The 24,172-nt window shown below is 35.5% G+C and overlaps 1 protein-coding gene across 5 annotated transcripts in view; it reads right to left on the bottom strand.

Moving 5' to 3' along the window:
* Positions 1 to 6,236: 6,236 nt before the first annotated feature.
* The window catches only part of LOC116265665 (uncharacterized), a 28,331-nt gene continuing 10,395 nt past the window's right edge, over positions 6,237 to 24,172 (bottom strand). For 3 of the 5 annotated variants that reach the window (XM_050080793.1, XM_031646446.2, XM_031646447.2), the window contains 11 exons: positions 20,500 to 20,654; positions 19,242 to 19,391; positions 17,121 to 17,231; positions 15,211 to 15,322; positions 13,213 to 13,356; positions 13,058 to 13,095; positions 12,868 to 12,960; positions 11,431 to 11,514; positions 9,738 to 9,887; positions 7,043 to 7,190; positions 6,469 to 6,929 (listed from right to left, as the gene is read on the bottom strand). In XM_050080793.1, coding sequence (XP_049936750.1) covers positions 7,053 to 7,190; positions 9,738 to 9,887; positions 11,431 to 11,514; positions 12,868 to 12,960; positions 13,058 to 13,095; positions 13,213 to 13,356; positions 15,211 to 15,322; positions 17,121 to 17,231; positions 19,242 to 19,391; positions 20,500 to 20,654 — 1,175 coding nt within the window. In that variant the 3' untranslated portion in view covers positions 6,469 to 6,929; positions 7,043 to 7,052. Of the gene's footprint in view, positions 6,252 to 6,468; positions 6,930 to 7,042; positions 7,191 to 9,737; positions 9,888 to 11,430; positions 11,515 to 12,867; positions 12,961 to 13,057; positions 13,096 to 13,212; positions 13,357 to 15,210; positions 15,323 to 17,120; positions 17,232 to 19,241; positions 19,392 to 20,499; positions 20,655 to 24,172 lie in introns of those variants that run through there. The other 2 variants (XR_004175158.2, XR_004175157.2) reach the window with 2 other exon arrangements.

Below are 24,172 nucleotides of genomic sequence, written 5' to 3'. Positions count from 1 at the left end.
TAAAACAAAAAAGTGTTTCTCACCTGAGACGATTCTGAACGGGTTTTAAAAAACCGGTATTTTAATACATTCGAGCCGAGTCGAGCTTTAACAAGTCCAGTTGAGTAAACTCGAGCTCGACTCGTTTAGTTAAACGAGTCGACCCGCAAACTCGAGCTCGACTCGTTTAGATAAAGATGCAGCTCGAACTCGCTTATGAGTCAAGCTTAAACGAGTTGAGCTCGAGTAGCTTGACTTGTTGTGCAGCCCTAGGTGTTCTGCCTGTTCGATCAGGCGAGGTCGAGTGTTGGCACTGCCTGCGAGAACATCTAAGTCATGTCCGAATGAGGGTCCTACTGCTAAAACCAGTAGCAAAATACGAATGAGGTCGAGTGCTTCTCTCTCTCTCAGCGAGGAGGTGGTCGGGCAGAGGAGCTATTCTGTAGGCATTACTCTAGAGTTTAACGTTAAAAGGTTTATTTTTTAATACTGAGGTTGTTTGTGTGTCTCTACCTCTGACTCTCCATATATTTTTATTATCAACTCTCTCTTTTCCTCTTTCTTTAGGTTTAATAGTATATCGCTTTTCAAATGATAAATAATACAACTGGTCAGCATATAGCAACCATCAACCATGTATTTAAAGGATGGAAGCACAAGCATGTGCACATTTGCATTGTGTATAGGTTATTATGCATGCCAGCCAAGTACTCACAAAAGTGGGCAGAGATACCAACAGAAGTAGGCCAGAGGTACAATTGTTGTGCCCTGAAAGCTATGCACCATGCATAGCCATGCCCGTACTCTCTCGTCCTAGCAAATGCTATCTTGTTTGTATTGAGAAGTGTTGACATGGAATTAGAGTGTCCTCGTGGACACCAAATAGATAGGTTCTTGTCCCCTCCCTTCTCTTTCTTTCTCAAATACACACAGGTGTGTATATATATATATATATATATATATATATATATATATATATATATATATATATATATATATACACACACACACGTACACACAACAAATTGCATGCGCTTTGTACACACCTACATACATGCAGACGGGTTTAATATTGTATATAATTTGTCAAACGTGTGAAAGTCATCTTACGATAGTCTTTCACAAGTTGTGGTAAGCTCATAAGTTAGATAGAGGTCTATTCGTTTCGTGCCGGTTTATCAGCCCTATCTGCATCCTTGCAGCCGCATGCTCCTTGAAGGATTACTTCACAAGTTAATTCAATTTTAGGTGAAAAAAAACAAATTAAAAGCTACAAGAAGTCCCCAAATCTTTAATGATGTTTGAAGTTGGGTATTCTTCCTCTCGGCTGGGCAAGGACTAGACCCTCCTCTTGTATTCGTGCCTATTCTCATGCGAGCGGCTGGTCCTCCCTTGTAAGATCAAAATACCTGACCAACTCTAGTTTATGGTTAGCTAAGTTCCCTAGTAGAGCTTCGGCGACCAATGGGGGTGGCTTGAGGTCGCCCATCCTTTTCAATGGCAGCTCGGGAGCGGTGAAAAAATTAATTTCTGGCTGGATGCGTGGGTTTGCGACATCCTCACTACCCTCATATCGGCTGATGATTTCATCACCTTGGACCATCGTCTCCATGAATCTCTCTTGTAGGTGTATGGTGACAGGCGGAACCTCATGGCAGCCATCTCTTCTCCATGGATTAGGATGGTGCTGTCAACTAGCAGCTGCTTGGTTGAGATCCTTGATGCCCTTGTTTGGAGATCAAACTTTGCTGCTCAGTTGACTAGAAGCGTGATTGTATTAGGCCCAGGAAAGACCAAGAATCTTGGCAGAAATATCTATGGAACTCGGGGGCGCCTCTTGCCATGGTCTGGTTTACCTACCTTGCTTGTGAGGGCCGAATGCACACCTTCAACAGATTGAAACGAGCAGGCTTTCCCTTGGGCAATCAGTGTGTTTTTTGTGAGCATGATGGGGAATCATTTAGCCATATTTTTGTTGAGTGCCACTTCGCCAAGAAAGTATGGGTGCATCGAGCGAGCAAGTTTGTCCGCAGGCTGTCCCTGACCTGATGTCACTGGCTCCATAATCAGGTGGATGGAAACCAGCTTCAAACGTGGCTGGTTGGTTTTTTCCCTTTCACCATGGCCAATGCTTGGAAACTACGGAACAGGGTGATTCATGGCGCATCAAGGCTGCACTATGGCAGTTTCTGTGAGATGGTTTGGAAGGACCTGTTGGATTTTGGGGATGGGACTCATAGGAGCCTCTCACACAGGAAGGGTCATGCTGAAGCTCTCTTATGCTTCATGACAGGTAGCGGTTTTGGAGAGGAGGCGAGTCATAAAGGTCGCCTCATCATTCAAACGTCTCGGGGAGACAGGTTTTCTTTGCCTCTTGTCGCCTACCTTTGTTCCGAAGTTAGTTATATGTGTAGGACATTTTAATATTGTCAAAAACACCAAGTAAAAAAAAGAAAAAAAACCAAAATGAAACCACGAAAACAAGTTTTAGGGATTGGATGAAAGTAAACTTTGTTAGTTAGTTTGTATGTGCAACTCGTTATAACCAATATATTCTTTACAAAAGTAAAAAACGTTTTCGCTTTTTTGTCCCGCTCATGACATTATCTCATTATGTTGTAAATATTTTATTATCTCATAAACATTATCTTATTTTATGTTTAGCGTTATCTCATACATCCATCCGCCATCTTATTTTATTATCTCACAAACATTGTCTTATAATTATGTTTAACATTACCTTATTCATTATCTCATAATTGTTTTGTTATTTTATAAACATTATCTTATATGTTTAGCGTTATCTCATACATTTGTCCATACATATTTTGTTTAATTAAGGGTGCAATGTTTCACGGGTGACTCATGCTCGCATCGCACCCGAACTCAGGAATCTCCTTTCCGGCCTTAGCAACTCTTGGCCTGCCATTGATGTCATTTCTTTAATGCTGAAGCCGTGCCCTCTGGGTCAGTTGTAAATTAGAGTACTCTCCTTAACCTAATCGTTTTTTCTGCGGAAGTTGGGTATTCTCCCATTCGACCCAACTTGGAATCGACTGGCTGCGTGGCCTCTTGAATCAATTACTTGCATTTTGGGTTATTAATGAATGGGTTGTTTGGTTCGCCCATGTTGAAGCTCATTATGCAGAACCCACGTCGTCCACAGTTTAGTTTTTTTTTTTCTTTAATTATTAGTACACTTTATTACTCTTGTTCAGAACCACTCCTTGAAGGAACATCTCTGTTCTTATTTCAGTAAACATGGTGCGAACATGAATATTGTTATTTCTAAGTAAAACAAATAAATAAAAAACACAATTTCATAAGCATCCCATGTTTTATAAAACAATAACATTGTAATTTTGGAGAACGTGTTTCAAGAATATAATACAATTTAAAAGCATAGCATTCTTTCGTATGCACGATGAAGATTCGAGTCCTCTTGCTTCAGCAAATGTCTACCGCTGGCTACTACATGTTAGTTGCTTGCATATCAGATGGAGTTGCGTACACGCAATAAGTATGTATCAAAGGGGGTGAATAGTATTTGTGATTTTTTTTACAAACTAAAGGGCAGTTTATACTTTTTTAACTTTTTTCACAATCTTCTTTTTTTTTAAAAAAAATTTAATATAAGTATTTTGGTCATTGCACCTATGCCCAAATATTTTTTGTGCACAAGGCTGTGCACATAACCAGTTTGGTTAGAGATTAATTATTGTTGTTTGTTCCTAATCTTGATCTTTATAATAGAATTAGGTTAACAATACTTTCTGTGGTCTATGCCTCTCAACTCAAGGCGGTGACTTCACTTTCATAATAAAAGTCAACACAGTGACTTCAAGCCAAAGTATTTTTATGCCTTGAGCCTTCTTCATCTCTCTCTCTCTCTCTCTCTTTCTCTCTCTCTCTATATATACATAATTGAAAATTTTTAGTTGTATAATGTGTTTTTGGGGTTCGAGTTTAGTTTGACCCTACCCAGAGAAGTTCATTGGGTCGTTTGACCCATCCCTAAAATAAATCCTCGTTCCACCCATGCTGTCGCCGATGACAGCCATTAATGTCTCCTCCTAGCTCTCCTCCTCCTCCTCCTCATGCAAGTTGCTCCAAATCCGTCAAGCCTGTCGCCATCTAATGTCACTTCTTTGATCGCTCCCATCTATGTCGACCCCTATAGTTTTCAATACAAGCTGATCCTCGGCTCCAGAAACCATTCCCTTCTGTTAGACCTTGGAGGCGATCTGCTATGGTCCATTTTGCTCTTCCCACCAACAATCCAATGTCCCCTGCAACAGCTACCAATGATCCGTTGCCAAGACCCACTTGATGAGCCATTTTGCCACACCAAGGGTGATTTTGGTCAACAACACCTTCACATACGAGTTTCTTGCGTCATTCCTAACTTTGGGCCACATTGGCACCGATTCGGCTTTCGGTTTAAAGAGGCTGATGAAATAATAAAATATTTATGAGATAATCTTATAAGATAATAAAAATATTTGAGATAATGAGATAAAACTATGAGTGAGACAAAAAATGAAAACGTTTTTTTACCACTTATAGCAGTATATTGGTCATAACGATATATATGTATAGATTGACAAATTTTATTTTTAGCGAATCCTCAAATCTTTTTTTTGTGGTTTTTTTAATTCCTATAAAAAGTTTCTTTGTATATTAATCATGAACATTCTTTGTCATTATTAAAATGGCGCATGAAATTTCATACACATGGATGACACATGTAACCAGCATTGGTTCTAAGGTGGTTATTGTAAAACCAGGTTTGATTAAACATAAAAAATAAACCTACTGTTCATGCAGTTTGTTGAATCTATATAGCATGTAATAAAAGTAAAAATGAAATAAATACTCTGTGCAACAATCACTGTAAAAGCATGTCCAAGAGGAAAAACTATTCTGTGTGTGGTTTCTTGAATATATATGGCATGTAATAAGATTATGAATTGTTGGAATGCATGTGTTATTATAGATTTATGTATTACTTGCGATTTGAAGGACAGGTAAATTGTGATCAATCGCGTTAAGTTTAATCGTCCGTTTCGAAAGTACGCGTAATTTCATGTCATACTGGATACGGATTTTGCATTTATTGATGGCCTAGGTCCAAAAATTCACTATAAATATTATTAAGGTGGTCTCTCCATGGCCATATGTTTCATATCAATTTCTATTCCACCCATTAAAGAGATTGATCGTTTTGGCCTAAAGGCTGTGGAAGACTATACCCCGAATTTGATAGATTCAAATACACTTTTGCTACAAATTCTTTGATTTCAATTTCAATGATTCAAGGTAGACAGTTTTGCAATATGAAAAAAATGTAAAAAGAACATAATAAAATATCACTATATAAATAAAGCAAATTTAATGGGCAGCGTCTCCGCCACGAACAAACAGTCAGGAAACAATACTATTCCTCAGTGTTGGAATGTTCAATTCCAGCTTCCTGGCAAGTCTTCCCTGTGATAAACCAAGAAATGCTTTCATAGTTTCACCCAAGACTGACTTCACGAATTGTAAATCCTCACCCTAAAGAGATAAAATATTAATCCCTATCCCCAATTCTCATACCAAGACTTCATGTTCTCACCTTCCCCCAATTCCCAGCATGCTAAGTGTCTTACATCCTGCCAACCCCACATTAATCCTATCCATGCCCAAGAGTTTTTGGCTTTCACTTTTGAAATGGGTAACATTTTTAAGAAAAAACCAACTTCTCATACTGCATTTTATGAACCGGTAATCGAGAAGTTAATCAAATGACCCACAATCACTTCACACGCACACACCTCGTCTTCATTCAATGCTAAATAGTAAATAGTAATCAAATTGAAGCTGTCGCAATTTAGTCAAACTACGTCCATCACAAATTCAATAGCATATATGTGCTCGGTTTATCCAAAATTATATGATTTTTAAAAACATCACTTAAAACTAATACATAAAACAAATTATAAGGATTCAAAACCAATCGTTTCGATTTGACTGAATAGTAAAATCCAATTTACATACGCAAAATGCATAATCTTTTTATCCCCATGTTTTGACATTTTGGCTGCCTTTTTTTTTTTTTTGGCAACATTTTCAATCCAATTCAACTCGAGTATCACACTTGCCACATCTTGCAAATCAGAGGAATAACTACAAACGTTATTGCGACCACGAGATTCGAACCTCAGACCCCTTAACTCTAAGCCACCTTCCTGCATGGCTCAACCTTCAAACTTAAAAAGACAAAGTCCTCCCTGGTAACCAGGTAACGTGTAATCAATAATAAAATTCCAAAAAATAAAAACATAAACACAGATACAACCCTCATAGGCAAGTTTGCTACTAAAATACTGTATTTAGCTACATGCAGTTTTGGTGCTTTTGATTAAACTTAGAATAAACTGGCAACTGTCCATATCAAATCAGCATGCCACGCCAAAAAACGAAAAAGAAAAAGGACCCATTGTCAAATTAAACAAATATACATACCTCATTTTGATCTAGGTCTACATAGGTTACAAAACTTATGAACTGGTACCGTTAATTATCAAGTACCACGAATTCATGCCACGAAAGATTGTCCAGCTCACGTAAAGCTTAAAAGTTAAAAAAAATCTATCCTAGCGAGACATTAATCTGTGACATTGAGAAAATTTTAATTTTAGTAATTCATCTAATATGCCATCATAAAGGAAATGATAGCCAACCAGAAAGAGAAATGTATACATAACACAACTTTTTACAACCACTGAGTGGAGCTCCCACTTACCTCATTTTTTAGTGGCCATGGCTCCACCAGAAACAAAACATTTTTTACATTGAAGAATAGATCCTTCAGCGCCTTCTCCCCCTTTTTATTCAATTCAATGCACTTCCAAGCAACACCGCAGCATGTACCACCTCAGTTGCACTTTTGTCCTTGAAGAAGAGTTCTGGTGCAGGGATAAAGAATAGCTTGATAAGGACGCTGCATGCATTTGGATTATTGACAGTATATATGAAGAGCTAACTAAAGAAGAAGCTTTTCAGCAAAACTATATAATACCTGAGGCTGCCTAAAAATCACGGAAGAGCATTAGAGAATCATCAATCTTGAGAACAGATGCTTCGATGACATGTATGATACGCTTCATTTTGGTCAGCTTCGTAATCTGTGCCCTACTTGCCATTTGGTTTTTAACAAGTTTTGTTATCTGCATAGTTTTAAGAACAATTATAATCCGGTAAAAGAAAAGTTTTTACAAAGAAAAAAACAAAAAGATATCTTGGCTCACTATAATTGGTTCTTATTCTTAAGAAAATTGGAAAAAAGATTGATTAGATTCAGTCAAATTTCAATAGCGTGTTTTAGCGTTTACAAGCAACACCACTAAAAATTATACACCAAAAAGATATCAGTAAAATGGTCCAATGTTACCGAAGGAATTATGGATGATAAACTAACAAGTTCAGCAGCCTAAAATTGAATAAGTATTTTGCCTGTTCTGGTCTGCCTTGTCCAAAATTGTGCTTACAAAAAGTTAAAAAGCGTTAAACACTGCTGTTTTAGAAATAGTTTTCTCACTGTATCCAGAAAAAATAAAATTAGAGAATGCATATGAGCACAAAAAGAATGTTTATGCAAAACACTATGACAATCCTCGCAAGTGATTCAATGGTAACATCCTCTGTCCACGATATTGATAATTTGAATAAAGCAACACGCCAACTTCATGCATCTGATGATGATAAACAATTTGTGACAACTTTAGCTATGTTACGTTTTTATAGGAAGTCCACATGAAAGTTCCTTGTGGATAGCTAAGCATCAAAGCATCTTCCTTGGCTCAACTTCTAACATAAGTTCATGAACACAGGCCCCCTGTAAATTGATTTGCAGGAGGAAGCTTGGTAAATATCAAAGACTCACATATGCCCAATAGATTCACTTAGTTTTACATAGTCAGCTTCTGATTGCATACAAGTTAGCAAAAACATCGCACGATGATTATGTAATGAAGTGGTATTCAAAAATATTGAAAACTAATAATTGTACCATTGAAAAACCATAATAAATGATATTTTCCAAAAAAAATACAAAAAAGTAGAATAAAGGAATCTGATATAAGTACACACACACAAAGAAAAATCAGTTTCAATGTCAAGTTCAAACATTTTGTAATTGATTGCAGATTTTTCAGAAAGAGTAAAATCAAAAGATAAAGAAAAGGAGCCTCTAGATAAAGACAAGTCCTTAAAATGCAAGTTGTAGATGTTTAATTGTTCAAATATTATGTACAACTTCAAGAGGAACTGAATAGGGCAAAACGTGACATACTTGCAGGGGCATCCCTCATACTCCATGGCCCATGCCATAATTGACATGTCAGAGAATTGGATGAGAAAGGTGGTATGCTTTTCCTTCATTGCTCATGGTACTGGTATAATATTCTTTTTAGGATTTAATGCTTCTCCCATTTAACAGGAGCACTTATTTTCATTTTCCACTTGAAGTGTCCTTTCTAACAAAATTTTCCCTCAAAAGAAATGGTGGTAAACTTCTCCCATTTTTCCTCCTACCACCTTGTCCATTTACTAAAAACTGAATGACCAAGATGAGGTTTGAAACTCATGGGTGCCAATTTAGTGGTTTATGGTCTGGTAACTGATTATTCAACCCTAACACTTCTTCCTGTGTGAAAATTATAATTAAATCCAACAAGAGCTCCATGCACCTTACCAGGTGGTTGACTTAAGAGCTTCCAACTGGAGATGGTAAAAAAAATTCAAAACAATATCTCCAGTGTAATCTAATAGGCATTTTCTAAAAAAAAAATGAAATATCTCAATCAACCTATTACTCTTATTATGGTTGAGCACCATATCCACAAATATCTGCAATATTGTGAAAAATAGTGACTTTGTCACGAAAAATGCGAAAAACTCTCACAATATTTTTAAAATGTCACTAAAAAAAGTAAATATCTTGATAATATTGTAATATCTTCTGCCTTTTCCAAAGAAACACATTTATATGCTGTGTATAGTTTCAATCTTCTAAAAATTGTTGAGCACAAGTTTTTGTTTGTCATTATTAAACTGCTGCCATCTTGGTTATGTAGACTAGCCTTCCTGTTATTCTAATGTAATCATAGATATGGCTCAAATACTGTTATTTTCAATTCCTTCTACATTTTTAAATTCTTTGAGATTTTCACAATAGAAAATAAAAATTTAAAGGACTTCCAACAAAATCTTCTTGATGCGCTTAAATGACATTTATGACTATATAGAACCATTGTCACAAATATCATTCTCTAGAAAATCTCGGCGAGATTTTTCATGGGTATTTTTCGGCAAAGTTGTCCTTCTCAAGTAAATCTCGGGGAAATCATGAAAATTTTTACAACATTAAAAAAATTAATAAAAATAATTAAAAACCTTTAAAGTTTAAAGATAAAAGATAATAAAAATATTAAAATTGCAAAAAAATCCCAATAAAATCATGAGACCTTCATGTTTGGCAAGATTTTCAAAATCTTGCAATTTTTTACCAATTTTTTTGTTTTATTTGATTTTTTTGTAAATATCACGAGATTTTCGAAAATATCACGATATCTGACACTGTATAGAACCCTGTAACGTAACAGGTTTAAATATTTAGAATTTAAAAAAAGGTGATTAAATAAAGACAATTACAAGAGGCGGTTGATGAGAGGTGCTTCTACAACGAAATGGATCCATATAGAATAAGAAGATACCTCTCGCTCTTGTTCAATCTCAAAAGTAAGCCGCCGGCTCAAATTTACAGCAGCATGGTACATATCATCAAGAACATGCTCCCAAACAATATTTTTGTTCACTTTCCACAAGCATAGCCACTGGGATTGTCCTTGAGGATGTTTGATTGACTGCAAAAGAGGCAAAAATCAGGAAAGAAAATGATGATGATGATGCTTCGGTGAAGGTAGTCTGAAAAGTCTCTTAGGTACAAGAGACGATTGCATTGGAACAAATAATTTCCACAAGCGAAATTTCAAAAACAAATTACTGGGCTCATGGGCTGAATAAATAAATGACGATTTAGTTCCATTCAATTTGATCACAAGCCTTCAGCAGTATCTAGGTAGTACTTAGTAGACCTTGTCCAGGACTAGGCAGACCTTCCATTCTCTCGCCAAAAATAAATATGTTAATTGCATACATGGAGCAACAACAAAAGGAGTACAAAAAATAAGAAACTTCTTGCATAAGGTTCTTCTCAAGAACTTACTAAATCTTATGATAATTCATTTTGTCTTCTGTGAAAAATTGAAGAAAAGAAGATGAATTTGTGAACTAGAGATGATCCCACGTGCAAAACTCATGTCATCAAAAAAGAAAGATACATATGGCATAAAAAATTATATTTTATTAAACATATAGCAATGGCAAACATGACTGTGCGTGTAAAACTATATTTTATGTTACCATAAGCATACTAAACATACATAATAAAAACAAGTCATTCTATTAAATGTTGTCATCTCTCTTTCACTGTACAAGCTAAAAGAGCCTTCTTCCAATTTTTTCTTCAGCATAGTTTCCAAAAGTACTACAAACAAGACTACATTTCTTTATGTTATGTTTGGGCATCTTTCTCATACAAAGAATGAATTCACCATCACCATTAATATCAAGTGTAAATATTTGCAAGCTCCAGTAATTTGCAACCTTGTAGACATCTCAATTTGTTTTTTACTGAGGGTGTGTCCCATAGTGCTGCCTGTTCCATGGCTTCTTGTGGTTAGTTATATTGCATGTCATGTACTTTGCACATTTTGCTGCCTAATATGTGGAAGTTTGGCTCCCTTTGCACAACCGACTGCTGCTTGTGCTCCAGTGATTGTGTTCATTTATAGCATTCACAATGAACAGAACCATGATATTGTCATGTCCTTTTTGGCCATGAAATATCTTTACCCGAAATCCACAATTAGTACATTTTGAATCTTTTGCACATTGAAAAAGCATGATTTGATTTTGGCACCCCATTACCGTTGCTTTCAATGATGAAACTTTCATAAGAATGGCAATCATGACCATTGATTGGATGGGTCAGACAACAAATCAACTCCCAATTAGACAAATACAGCAAACATTGTTGGATTTGATTTTTCAATTAACATGTCCAAAACTTCAGTTCAAATATTTTTATGCAAAAATTCGTGTACAGTTAGGATAAACAGAAATGCAGATTTAGGCCATTCGGTTACATAATATGTATACAAGAATAAAGACTGACAAATCATAATAGATGTAAGGTAATGCTTTTAACATGTTCGCAGATTAATTGCCATAATGTTGACAAAGCCCAACAGAATACATGCATGTATCCATGCAATAAAGCTAATAATATCATTTGGCAATCATTCAAGGGATCCCATAAGGTACATATGCTGGTGAGTAACTTACTTCCATATGGAGGTAATGATCTTTTGAGAGTTTATGAAGATATTCTGCCGCTTTCTTTGTTTCTATAAGTGCATAGTCAGCTACCTACAGAAAGCAACAGATAACAATTATACCATGTTTGATTTTGTGACAAAACCACAAGATGTTCCCCATACAGAGAATACAAACTTGAGTAAACATCTCTCTGTCAAATAAATGTAAGAACAGCATTTAGTACGAAAGGGCATATTTTGTCAAAAAGAATGACAAGCCTTTGGAAAATCTAAAACCATGCAAAAGAAAACCTTCTCTCCAACATTCACCTTAATGACAGCTGAAACTTACATGAATTAAAGCAGGCTCCAAAAGCACAATCTAAACAAATAGCTAAGGAGTGAAGCTTCATGCTTTCAACAAATCCCTGATAAGCATAAATTATTCATGCTGTCAAATCTCAAGGCAAACATCACATTTCACGTAAAAATGTTAACAATTGTTGACGATGTTTCAGCAGTGGTAGATGCACATTCTTTGGATTATTTCATCAGTTGGGACATTACCTACTATTGAAGAGAATGTATCTTAGAAGCCAATTCTGCAGCTGACTTGGTTCATCAATTGAGCGCATAATCTTTGTGGGCAAGGCCAGATTATTTGAGAAGGAAAGCTCCCTTCCATGTAAGTGGCAATTCTTCCTTTAGAGGAAGCTAACTTCCCTTGTGTTCTTATTTGGTCCTATGTAACCAAAAGTGCTACCGCTATGCTGAACCTACGCAGTTGACCTCAACCAGAGCTATGCAGTACGAAATAGTAAACAAAACGCCACTCATACAAGCTAAAACTTCTAGAAAGTATGTAAAAAAACACATGCAAAAGGGAACATGTAATAGAAACACCAGCGAATGATACAGAACCTGCATGCTGATAAACATTTTACAATATGAAAACAAAAAAGGAAACATCTCTAGAAAGTAGAAAATAATGTCCAATGAACAGTGATGGACACAGAAAGCGCAGGTAACAGAAAGCACACATGCATTACATATACTCCTTTTGGACATTATAGGCATAAGGCATCTAAAACCAGCTCAATTGAAGAGCCTCATCCAAAGGTTAGTTGCATGCAATTCTCCATTAAATTAGGCAATCAAAATGTAACTCACTCTATTATTACTGTTCTACCATCCTCTAATAGAAAAAGAGATACACACTCTTCCACCATCTAAAGCATAAAAAGGATTCCTGATGTTGTATTATGAAACTAAAGTGCACCATCTCATGCAGGCTATAACATTAGTATCAGGTGATCCCTAGCATCAGATATTCTTCGGCATAGAAAACTCTATGATTATTAACTGCATGAAAATCAAAATATTATCAAACATTTTCCAGTTTCCAAATTCCAGTAGTGAATCTTCCTTTCTGTGCATAACTCATACATATTGAAGTTGTTCTAACCTCTTTTACATCAAATGAGCAGCCCTTCATCGATAACAACCGAAATATCCTATAGCTATCTCTTCCATGTCGCTTCAACACAATTGATTCCACCTGCCATATGAGAAAAAATAAACTATCTAACAGAGAACGAAGATTACAACAACATAACGTCTAAAAAGAAATAAAATAATGAATTACTTTACACCACCTCATCATTTCTTGCAGCTTCAATGATGTCTCTTAAGTCTATAGCACAGTCAAGAGGAAGTTTCAAATACAAAACAATTCAATAATATCTCTACAACATAATCAATTCCAAAGAAAAATTGGAAATAATAATTTAAGATTTCAATACTTGGATACTAATGCTGTAGGATTCTTCTATCCCTCCACTGCAAGAGACAAGGCCAATTTGGTCAAGGGCAGCTCTGACATGCTCACGTGTCATTGCAAGACCTTCTGGATGTTCCCTTACAGCTTGCAAAATGGCATCTATTGACAATGGAGCTAAAAATACAATGTACAATATCAGGAAATTGAACAGGAAAAGAAGATTGTGACAAAAAACTAGCACTGAAACAAAGTAAAAAAAATGCATAGGATGAAGGATCAAAATCACAGAAAAATTCAAGGAACGTTTTAATAATAAAGGATACAACTAAGAGCATTGGTTGGATTAAAATAAATAATTAGCCTGGTAACTGAAATCACGAGAACCATAGTGAGGATTACACTTTATAGCAAGGATGGCCTTTATACTTACTGCATGATGAACACATAGGCTTCATGGAACAACTGTTAGAATCACTAAAACCATGTGCGTCCAACAAACCCATATATGGACAGATCAGGCTACAAGAAGATGGTCCTAAAGTTTCTATATGCATCTAACAGGAAGGGTTCATAAGAGACTATAAAACATCATTCATTTGATAGCCATACAGCACTCACAGGCGAGAGCGAGTGTGACAATGGTTATCCTGCCCTATGCTATGAACACAAGCATTGGGAGCCCAATTTTAATGATAAACCAAACTTTTTTTGGTTTGGATAGATTACAAGCCCCATCACAACAGGTGTGGGGTGCAGGTGCCAATGTTGGTGCAAATGCAGCAATTTTAAAAAAAACCATGGGTGTGGGTGCAGCAAAGTATATTTATATGTATGTGTATATATATAAACAAATAAAATTGTCTACAAACAATAAAACTAGCAATGAAATTTTCATAAGTGACAAAAATAACAATTAATGTTTAACAGACTATGATTTTATCAATGATCCAATGGAAGAGAAAGCAATGTGTTTATTGCAGCACCTGGCACGACTCAGGTGTGGTAACATTTTGATGAGTCCGTGTTACTTAGCTAAAAACTATGACAAGCTCTTTAGTCTATTAGTGTCTTCTAAACCTTTGTATATATTTGTCTCTGTAACACCCCAAAAGTTTAGTCTAGTATTAAAAATTGTGAGAGATCTTCAAGGGCTTATAAAGGGGGTTGTTAAAGTGGTTCATTTTTCAGGTTCTTACCCTTTTTTGAGCTGGAATTGAAACTGTTAGGGAGCGAGTTGAGATATACCAAATTAGGAGACTGAGCCCAGGAGTGGGTCGGATTGTTACAGTGGTATTAGAGCACAGTTCAACACTTGGACATAGACTCCCACACGTGCAGATGCATGTGCCTTAAGGGGGGATAGATTGTAATGCCCCAAAAGTTTAGTCCCACATTGAAAATTGTGGGAGATCTTCAAGGATTGTTAAAGTCGTTAGTTGTCTTAGTCCCTAGCCCTTTCGAGCTGGAACCGAAACTATTAAGGGGTGGGTTGAGATCCACTGGACCAGGGGCCCAAGCCCCAGAGTGGGTTGGGTTGTTACTCTCTCTCTCTCTCTCTCTCTCTCTCTCTCTCTATATATATATATATATATATATATATATATATATATATATATATATATATATTCTTTGTTGGGTTATTTGAGACAAAATTACATTTATCTAGGAAATTTCTCTACTCGTCTCTAAAATTAATGATTTGCACTATAATCACATGTATGCTTGTAATTTCTAGGTACGTCTTAGTTATTTTTAGAACTAATATGGCCCTTTAGGCATGTCTCAATTCAGACCATGTTTTCACTTGGCCCATTGGACATCTCTATACTATAAGTGCAAGCTATGGATATAAACTGCAATCTATAAGGTAAGGGACTCCACTTGGGTGCATACAGCATTCCTACACAAAGGATTATAGAAACATGACAAAAACAACAGACAAGAAAGAGGAACAGGAGAAGATAGTTTTGCTTCGCCATTTCTGCAAAATAAAGTAGCAAAGTCTTCCCATGAATGACTAAATCTCACCAGTACGCTCAATTTTGAGATTTTCTTCCGAAAGCCTCGTTGCCTCCAAAACAGCTTCTAAGATGGTGCCAGCACCAACATCCAATCGTCGTCTTATACTTCCCACACAAGCCTAGAAAATGTAAAATTTTTCATGCTAGTTACTGCCAACATTACAGACGTGTAAAATGAAAAGAAGACAGGCATGGAAACATGGCAAATTTTGAAGATAAAACCAACTTGTAGTAATTGCAGGTTGGTTAGCTTCTATTGAGATGAGTCTACACCCAGGTCATAAGGCATCTCTCCAGTGACACCACCCAATGCAATTACACATGGACACAAAATTACAAGTAGAGAACAACGAGGAAATATTTTCAGTGCTTTATCATTTTTCCATCAAAACAAATATTAGCAACCTTTCAGAACTAAGTAGTGCTTGATATGGACCTTAAATTCTACAAATACAGGAATTTGTCTTCTGTGGTAACAGACATAAGGTCTGACCGATAGACGGAAGACCCAAAATCTCTTGCTTTAGTACCTTCAAAGGCAACTGAGGCAAAAAGACTAAAAAGACGTAAGTAACATGTTTACTTCATCGAATTTTGTTTGGCTTATGCAAATCCTCAGTGGGCAGTCTGCTTCGAACAGTGAATACCTTTTTCTTAAGGCCCTATATTATATAAAAAAATAAGACATAAAGACACTCATCTTTGTTTGGCAGTCGGGAGCTGACTTTAATTATTAGTGACATGGAGTCACCTAGAAGACTAGCATTTTTTTCCTCACGTTGATTTGATATTATGAACAATAAAGTTGACTTTGTAATTAATCTTAATTAAATGCAAAAGAAAATAGATATTTTTAAAGTCTGAAACTACTCTATGATGACCATAGCTCCTTGAGAACTTCCCCTTAACCTACACCATTTATATTATTTGTTTGTTTGCTCATGATTGTGCACATACAGTTGAACATGACAAAAGAAAAACAAAAAACTTAACACATCAAGTATTGCATGCCCCTCTACTTTGTTATCATGGCAAATGCGAACACAGCTGTCGTGGAACTAGGAATACTTGGTGGAGAGGGACTATTGGATACAACAGTCCATTTTTTCATTTGCATTAGAAATGGTTTCCCCTACTCTAGATCAAAAGTCTTAACTGACCTTGTTCCATTTCATGAATTGCGTTGGACAATGCCCTTTTAATACCAGTTTCTTCCAGAACCTATTGTTTAGAAATCTGCTGTCTAGAAAAATATTTCGTAAATCTTTCACGAGACCAACAAATTTAGCACATGTTCCTTCACATCCATCAAATCAAGATAAGTAATTCCTTAGTAATTTTCAGATATAGAATAAAAGATGCCCTAATCAATCCATCAGGAGGTTTAGCATAACTCTTAATTCTCCCTTATATTGCTCAAATAGATGTCACAATAACACTGGTCAAGCTAAGGAATCAAGCAGAACCTGATTAATAGATGATCAGTTACCTAAGCAAAGGATGTCAAAAGGAAAAGCAGAAAACAGACCATGAATGAATTACCGCTCATGCTACCTATCATTGGCCGCACAATACAATTACAATGAGATATGAAGTTATGCATCTAAGATGCACCATACATACAACTAAGAAATCCATTCAAAGGGAAAATGGCATGATAATCATGTACTCAAAAGTCAAAGTCAAAACAGCAACCTACAACTACGAGTCACCCAGAAATAAATTCAACATGAAAATGACGCTTGCATAAACCGCTCTCATATTCGCAACATTTCTCAAACTTAAAACAGTTCAATCCAAGGACTAATGAAATCCAGCATAGAAGTCGTCTGCTAATTCTAGCTTAATAAGAAAAATTTCTAGTTGTCAAGTCTTTGGTAAAGCCTAGAAAAAGAGAAAAAGAGAAAAAGGAAAAACCTTATTTCTTAGGCAGCGAATGAACTCATCAAAGTTCGCACGCCAAAGTACTTCCTTCTCACAAACAGAAGCCATAGTTTCAGCATCCATCTCAAACGCTACATGTTTGCGCTGTTCAAACAAACAGTCAAGTCAGCATTGTTACCTATATTATATGACAATGACGTGTTAGGAAAATAATTCAACTTTAAAAATGTTTCCAGAGGTTCCAGAAATGAAATTAATGATAAATAAAATATATCATGCTCTAAGTCTAGGACTGGCTGCTTTCAGAGTTTCATCTTACAGGCACAGATGAGATGTTAAATGGCATAGCAGCTGGCATGGATGTCAGATTTTTTTGCTTTCCACGATATTTCTCATTGGCCAATTATCTTGTTACAAACATGCATGCCATCAAAAGACAATGTGTTATCTTGCCATCAAAAGGCAATGTGCAAATGTGCTATAGATAACACACCACAAAAATCATGTAGGAAATACTTCAATAACATCCAATATAATGTATGGAAAGAACACTAATCCATAAGCATGATCAACTTCTAATAAAATGTTTTTAGTAACATTTCAAGTACATAAATAAATAAAAAAAATTGCAGACATTATAACGAGAGAAGCTTAAATCAAGTTCAATAAAGATCGCTTGTCTGCCATATATAGAAACCAGACCTAGGTCAGTGACAAAATCCAGATTGTTTAAATATGATGTTTAAGGTTTTTTTTTTTTTTTGCAATCTAACCTTACTGATATGGTCTTAAGAATAGGTTGACGCAAAACATATTAAGTTGATCATGTTTGGACTTTAATAGTGTTTTTATAATAAGCAAATGTGAATGGCTCTCATTGCATCAACATTTTGATAATAGAAAAATCCACATTCTTATAAAAACAACTTGAATAAAAGCAAGTTTTCTACCAAACTAATCTATATTTACTACAGAGTAGGGTTAATGACATCATAATTTTTGGCTTCTCTCTTCATCCATGACCATGGTTCCCTACACTCAGTATGGCATGCATACGCGCACATATGGGAAACTAGAACGAATTTTGCCTTCATGCAAAAGGAAAAAAGGATGCGGGTAGAGTTTGTAAGATTAGGGAAATGGACTGTCTATTTTTTCTGAAACATTTCATTACTTAATTAGACTACATATAGAATATTCTTATGGTGACATCATGTTATTTCCTTTCAGATACACATTTTCATTTCTGAAGAAGGAATGGATAGCATGATTTTGTACTCAGTACCTTTTTGCGTCCATACCAGGTTGAATTCATGGCTCTGTGTTTAGGAATAATGAACAACTTAATAAAGTTATCCATGAACTAACCAGGCCAGTTTAACATAACCAAGTTTTGTAAGCTGCCTTTCAGTTCTAGAATCAAAATTTTATTATGTGTCTTCTGCATTATAGTATTACAAATGCACATTCATAAGAGAAACCTGAGAAAGGGAAGCAATCTAAGCTATGTCACATGGGTACTCCTCTTAAGGAGGAGTACCCGCACGGTACGGGTATGGGTATGGCCCTGGGTACGGCAAAGGTGCGGTCAACGCAGCACCGGGTCCAAAGTTGTCCAAAGTTGTCCGGTTTTTGAGTTGAAAATTAAAAACCCCCCTCACTTTTCCTGTTTCCTTTTTCACTCTAAACCTTTTTGTACATAGTTCCTCACAACTTTTCATTTAAAATCTTCCATACAATGTTTCGAAAATTCATCCCTTCTCTATAACTTGACTCTTTGATAATAGTGTGAACCATAACCATAGCGATGTCAATATATCTTAAAAGTGTGACCTGTTGCTCCTTCTAATCTTGATGATGCGACAAAGAATCAAGAAAGCTGATGTATTTGTATGTTAATTACTTCCATACTGTGTTTTGGATAATGATTTATGAATATGTTATTCATTTTGTGTGTATATATATATATATATATAGATATATATATGTTCGCGTGTGTGTACGACCGTACCCCCGCACCCAAATTTTTTGAAAATGGTCCATACCCGTACCAGTACCCGTACCTATGTGACATAGAATCTAAGGAATGAAGAACTTCTTAGTGAAGCAACCAGCAAAGAATCCATTAGTTGCATGACACAATGGTTTGTGAACCTTTTGTCCAACTGTTGCACTTGGCTGTTCATCCTCCATCACTTCAGATGCACCACCAACACCTTGAATAGGAAAATAGAACCGCTGAGAATCTGAACAAATGGCTGCTGCAACAGCCAGCTGCTCATCAGTCACTATCTCCTCCATAGCCTGGTAGGAAATAAAAAATCAGCAAAAATTACTGTAACCACGTTCAAGTTACACTTCATTCCAAGATGATGAAACTGTCATTGCCTCCAAATAAAAATTTCTGGAAAATGCATTGTCTGTTTACAATCATGATGTAAGATAAAAGTGTATATACATGTGTATCAATACCTTCAAATGGAGATTTTGTCAAAATGCACATCTCCACATTTATGTACTATAGTTTTCCAAACATCAGAAAGAGAAGGGGAGGAAATCACTAGATCCAGCAAACCCCAACATATGTAGCTAGTGGGTAAATAAAAAAAACAATATGGTCTGGGGAACAGTCACGATCTAAACAAAATTACCTTAATAAATGCATTGGTGTATCCATCACATGGAAATTTCTTGAAAATGCAGATCTGCATCCACACTGACAAGGTTTGACAATGTTGACCACACTATAATACTCTTTCACGTGTTACTAATTAAAGGCACTATGTCATTTCCACACCCAAACGGAAATTCCTGAAAATGCACATCTACATCCATACTAACACAGTGTCACAATGTTAACTTGAGAATTTATGTGTAACATCATTTCAATGGAGACATACCATCATCAACATCAATTCACTTTAGGTCTCTTCAATATGAGAAAAGTAAAAGTCGTGAAGCACTAAACAATAGCAGCAACGACACATAGCGTTGCTGAAGACCACTCAATAAGTCAAAAGGGCTCGCCATCCTAAGAATTAATTCTTCCATAGGTCAAGGCAAAAACAAAATTACTCGATCTGAGAAGGTCAAGAAAACTTGAAATGCTCCTAAAAGTGCATCAAAATTGTATCCTTTTATGACAAGAGCTAAGCATTTAACTTTGAGGAAAAAGGAACCCCTTAGTTGGCTTAAAAATTGTTTATCCTTTAGCGATGCATAACAAATATCAAGCCCTTCATGATAGCCTAAGATAAAATGGTTAGGTATCATAAATATAATTAACATGTATTATCAGTTATCATCCAAAATAGGAACTTCAAAATATCAAAAACATGAAGCGCTCAAGCTCAGAAAAGAAAAACAATATTGAATATTCAGATATTTACATATTGCAAACATTTTTGTTCACCTTAACTCCACGTGCAAACTTCTTTTTTGGATTAGTATCCGGGCTTGAAACAATTGATGGATTAGGGTTAGGGCAGCGTTCTAGAAAGTGTGCCTGAGCCAGCTTAACTACATTGGCCCTAACAGAATCTTTAGCATCTGAACCATCCAAAACTTCTGCATTTTATATCAAGAAAAAAAGTGAACTTATTTCAACTAATTTTCTCAAACAAGAATAATTGGAAGTAAAAGAAAGACAGATCAATTGCTGAGCAAATAAATCAGCCTTCAGAATCACAGTTGCAAACAAAATGAACTCAAGTATTATAATATTGCAACACAAGCAGGCAAGTATGCACACAAGATCATTAATTCCCATCGCCAAAAGGAGGTTAATGTATTTGCAAATGTTCTTAGAACTGCTCTCATTAGATATGTCAACACCGATTTCACATGGACACTTCTAAACCATGAAGCATTGATGTCGAACATGTTCAGGCACTGACACATTTAGACATTTAAGACAGAATAAACCTTGATATATGAAATCTCCAAACATGGAGAATGGAGCTGTCATTCATGGAAGCTAATAAAAGTTGTATAAGTTGTTAAGTAGCCTTAAAAATGTCATCCGGGCCTTTTAGATGAAGTCAACTGATGATTCACATCTTTTCCTTAAAAACATTGGTTACTGTAAATAGTAACTACTCTACCATTTGAGGAAAAGCAAATGAATTTTTCCTCAGAAAAAGAAACTATTAACCCTTCTCTATCTCATTCTGGATCCCCTTCTTGTTAAGAAATGAAGTCGTGGATCTGGATCTGATCTTTCACCTTTTTTTTTCTGAAGAAAGATAGTGGCTACCATTTATATTTTATACTAAGAAACACGGTCTATAGAAAGAAAAAGACCTGGTGTGTTGGATGGCTTCATCTCATCTCACATTCCAAGCTGCACCAGTAGAACCAATAAAAAGCGTAACTAGTCCTATTAGTTACTATGCACATATGATTTTAGGAATACAAACATCACCAAATATGAGCAATTGTATGCACCTAACATCATGAACTAACATCACCTTTATCAACTGGCTTTTTTTTCTTGAGTTCGCATTCTTTATAGCCATCAGTTTTTTCAAAATTCACCGAGTGTACTCGTTGACTCGGTCCTGGACTCGTTTTTTTTTTTGTTGAAACACGGCCAAGACTCAGCCTGGCTCGGTCACGACTCGGCCTAACTCGGCCAAAACTCGGTTTGACTTGGCCAAAGCTCATTTGACTCGGTGTAAACCAGTGATAAATTTTGTATTTTTGTAATTAACAAGGTCATTTGTTCACTAATGATTTAATTATTTAATTTTTGACATGAATCTTCTAACTTATTGAAAGATGATAAGAATTTAGAATTATTTTTCATTTATTAAATTTACATATTACGAATGAAAAGGTAAAAATAATTAGGTTTAACTTCTTGTATGATGTATTTATTTCAAATTTTAGGACATTGGACTTTTTACTTTTGGATTTATAATTTTATATAATATTGACAAACATGTTGATTTTTATTGACTTATTTTCGTTGGTATATTGATTCTTGCCACACAGTTTTTTTTTTTGTGAAATATGCAATTATAGATCTTGTTATCAAAATAGATAATATAACTTAGTTATTACTTGATGGTATGAATTATACATGTATTCAAGTCATTTTACCACTGTTTTATATTTCAATGACAAGTTATATATTATTTTTCTTTTAAACACTATAGTTAACAAAACCTTGGCCAAGTCACTGAGTTGACCTCCCAAGTCATAAGTCAAGAACGAATGAGTCTAGTCCTGAGTCACCGAGTTTTAAAACATTCATAGCCATAGATCTAAAATAATCCAATGGCTGAGATTAGTATAGTTGATTAGTTGATGGTGCTCACTTCGTAGAATTATATACATGCCATTCCATGATTTCCATCTCTCTATCCACAAACACACTCATACTATATATATATATATATATATATATATATATATATATATCCGAGTTTTAAAACATTCATAGCCATAGATCTAAAATAATCCAATGGCTGAGATTAGTATAGTTGATTAGTTGATGGTGCTCACTTCATAGAATTATATACATGCCATTCCATGATTTCCATCTCTCTATCCACAAACACACTCATACAATATATATATATATATATAGAGCAGTAGAAAAATGAATGGCTTTTATAAAAACAACTTGGATTAAAATTTATTTTATGTCAAATTAGTGTTCATAAATATTATAAAATGTTCATATTTTAATTTAAAATATATTTTAACAAGAATTTAAGAGGCATGAATTTTAACCCTGCGCTAAGTGGTCTGACATATGCCAATTTTCCTGTATAAACATATATATATATATATATATATATATATATATATAGCGTACAGATAGAGATACCTGATGGTGCGTCCCAATTTTTGTGTCCGTGTTCCCACTCTCTAAAACCATCCAAATAAGTGATCATGTTAGAATGTATGTATTCCTATCTATATATATATATCTATATGTATGTATATTACATATATTAGTGTGCTAGTATATGTCTTATATATATATGTGTGTACAGTTAAAGGTACCTAGGTCATGTTTGCAATTTTCTATTTCTTTTTGTACTTTTTCTTTTCTTTTGTTTACACCATTTTTATTATTAAAGGGGAGAACTAGCTGTTGGACCAGTCTCCAACGGCTAGATTTCTAGCCGTTGGAGATGGCCCAACAGCCATCCCCCTTCTTCCTCTCTTCCTTTCCTTGTACTATAAATAAGGGACTGTTGTCCCTTGTTTTGCTATGGCTTGTACTATAAATAAGGGACTGTTGTCCCTTGTTTTGCTATGGCTTTTTAGCCTCTTCTTGTATATCTTATTGGGTTTAATATATATGTTTTCTTTTCCTCAAGGCTGAGGTTTATTGTGTGTTACTTATTGAAGTTGTTGAAAGCCACAAGAGTTTATTTCTTGAAGTAGTTACCTTGTCAAGTTTTGGGCCTGATTTACATGGTTTCAGAGACAGGTTTTGGTTCTTCGACTTGCTGCCTTTCAAATATTGAAGAATCAGCTCGTACTGTCTCTTTGGAGCTGTGAAGCACACTAAGTGTTTGATATTTTGCTGGCTGCGGTTTGGTTCAAGAAGGTGCTATTCTTCTTGCTGGTTCTTGGCAATTATTTCTTGTGGGTTCGAGGTGATCTTCGTGACGGGTTTGAGCTTATCATATCAAGCTTCCGTGGCTGCTGAAATTGTGACTGTTTTTCTATTGTTGCTGTAATTTTCTTCCCGTGGTGGTGCTTTCTTCACGTGGCAGTAAGCTTCTCCATAATTTGTAAGTGGACTTTTCTTATTGTTTGTACTCAATGGATGACAAAGTCTCTTCTCTTCCATTTCTCGAACTTTCGTTAAACAAACTATATCCAATGGGCTAGAACTATGGAACATTTCATTCATAGTAAAAGCCTTTGGGGACTAGTTGATGGAACAAAAATTGAACCACAACTAGTCTTAACAAAAGTTGTTAATGGAAGGGCTGTGGAATTGGATGGAACGGAAAAAGAGAAAGTTGTGGCTGAATATAATAAGAAATGAGAAGAATGGAGTGTAGGTCATCACAAGATTATCACATGGATATTGACTTGTGTTGACAATGCTACTAGTG

This window comes from Nymphaea colorata, chromosome 12 (assembly GCF_008831285.2).
Source record: "Nymphaea colorata isolate Beijing-Zhang1983 chromosome 12, ASM883128v2, whole genome shotgun sequence".
Classification (NCBI taxonomy): domain Eukaryota; kingdom Viridiplantae; phylum Streptophyta; class Magnoliopsida; order Nymphaeales; family Nymphaeaceae; genus Nymphaea; species Nymphaea colorata.
The sequence above is the reverse complement of the archived record's forward strand: the minus strand, read 5'-3'. Positions and strand labels throughout refer to the sequence as shown.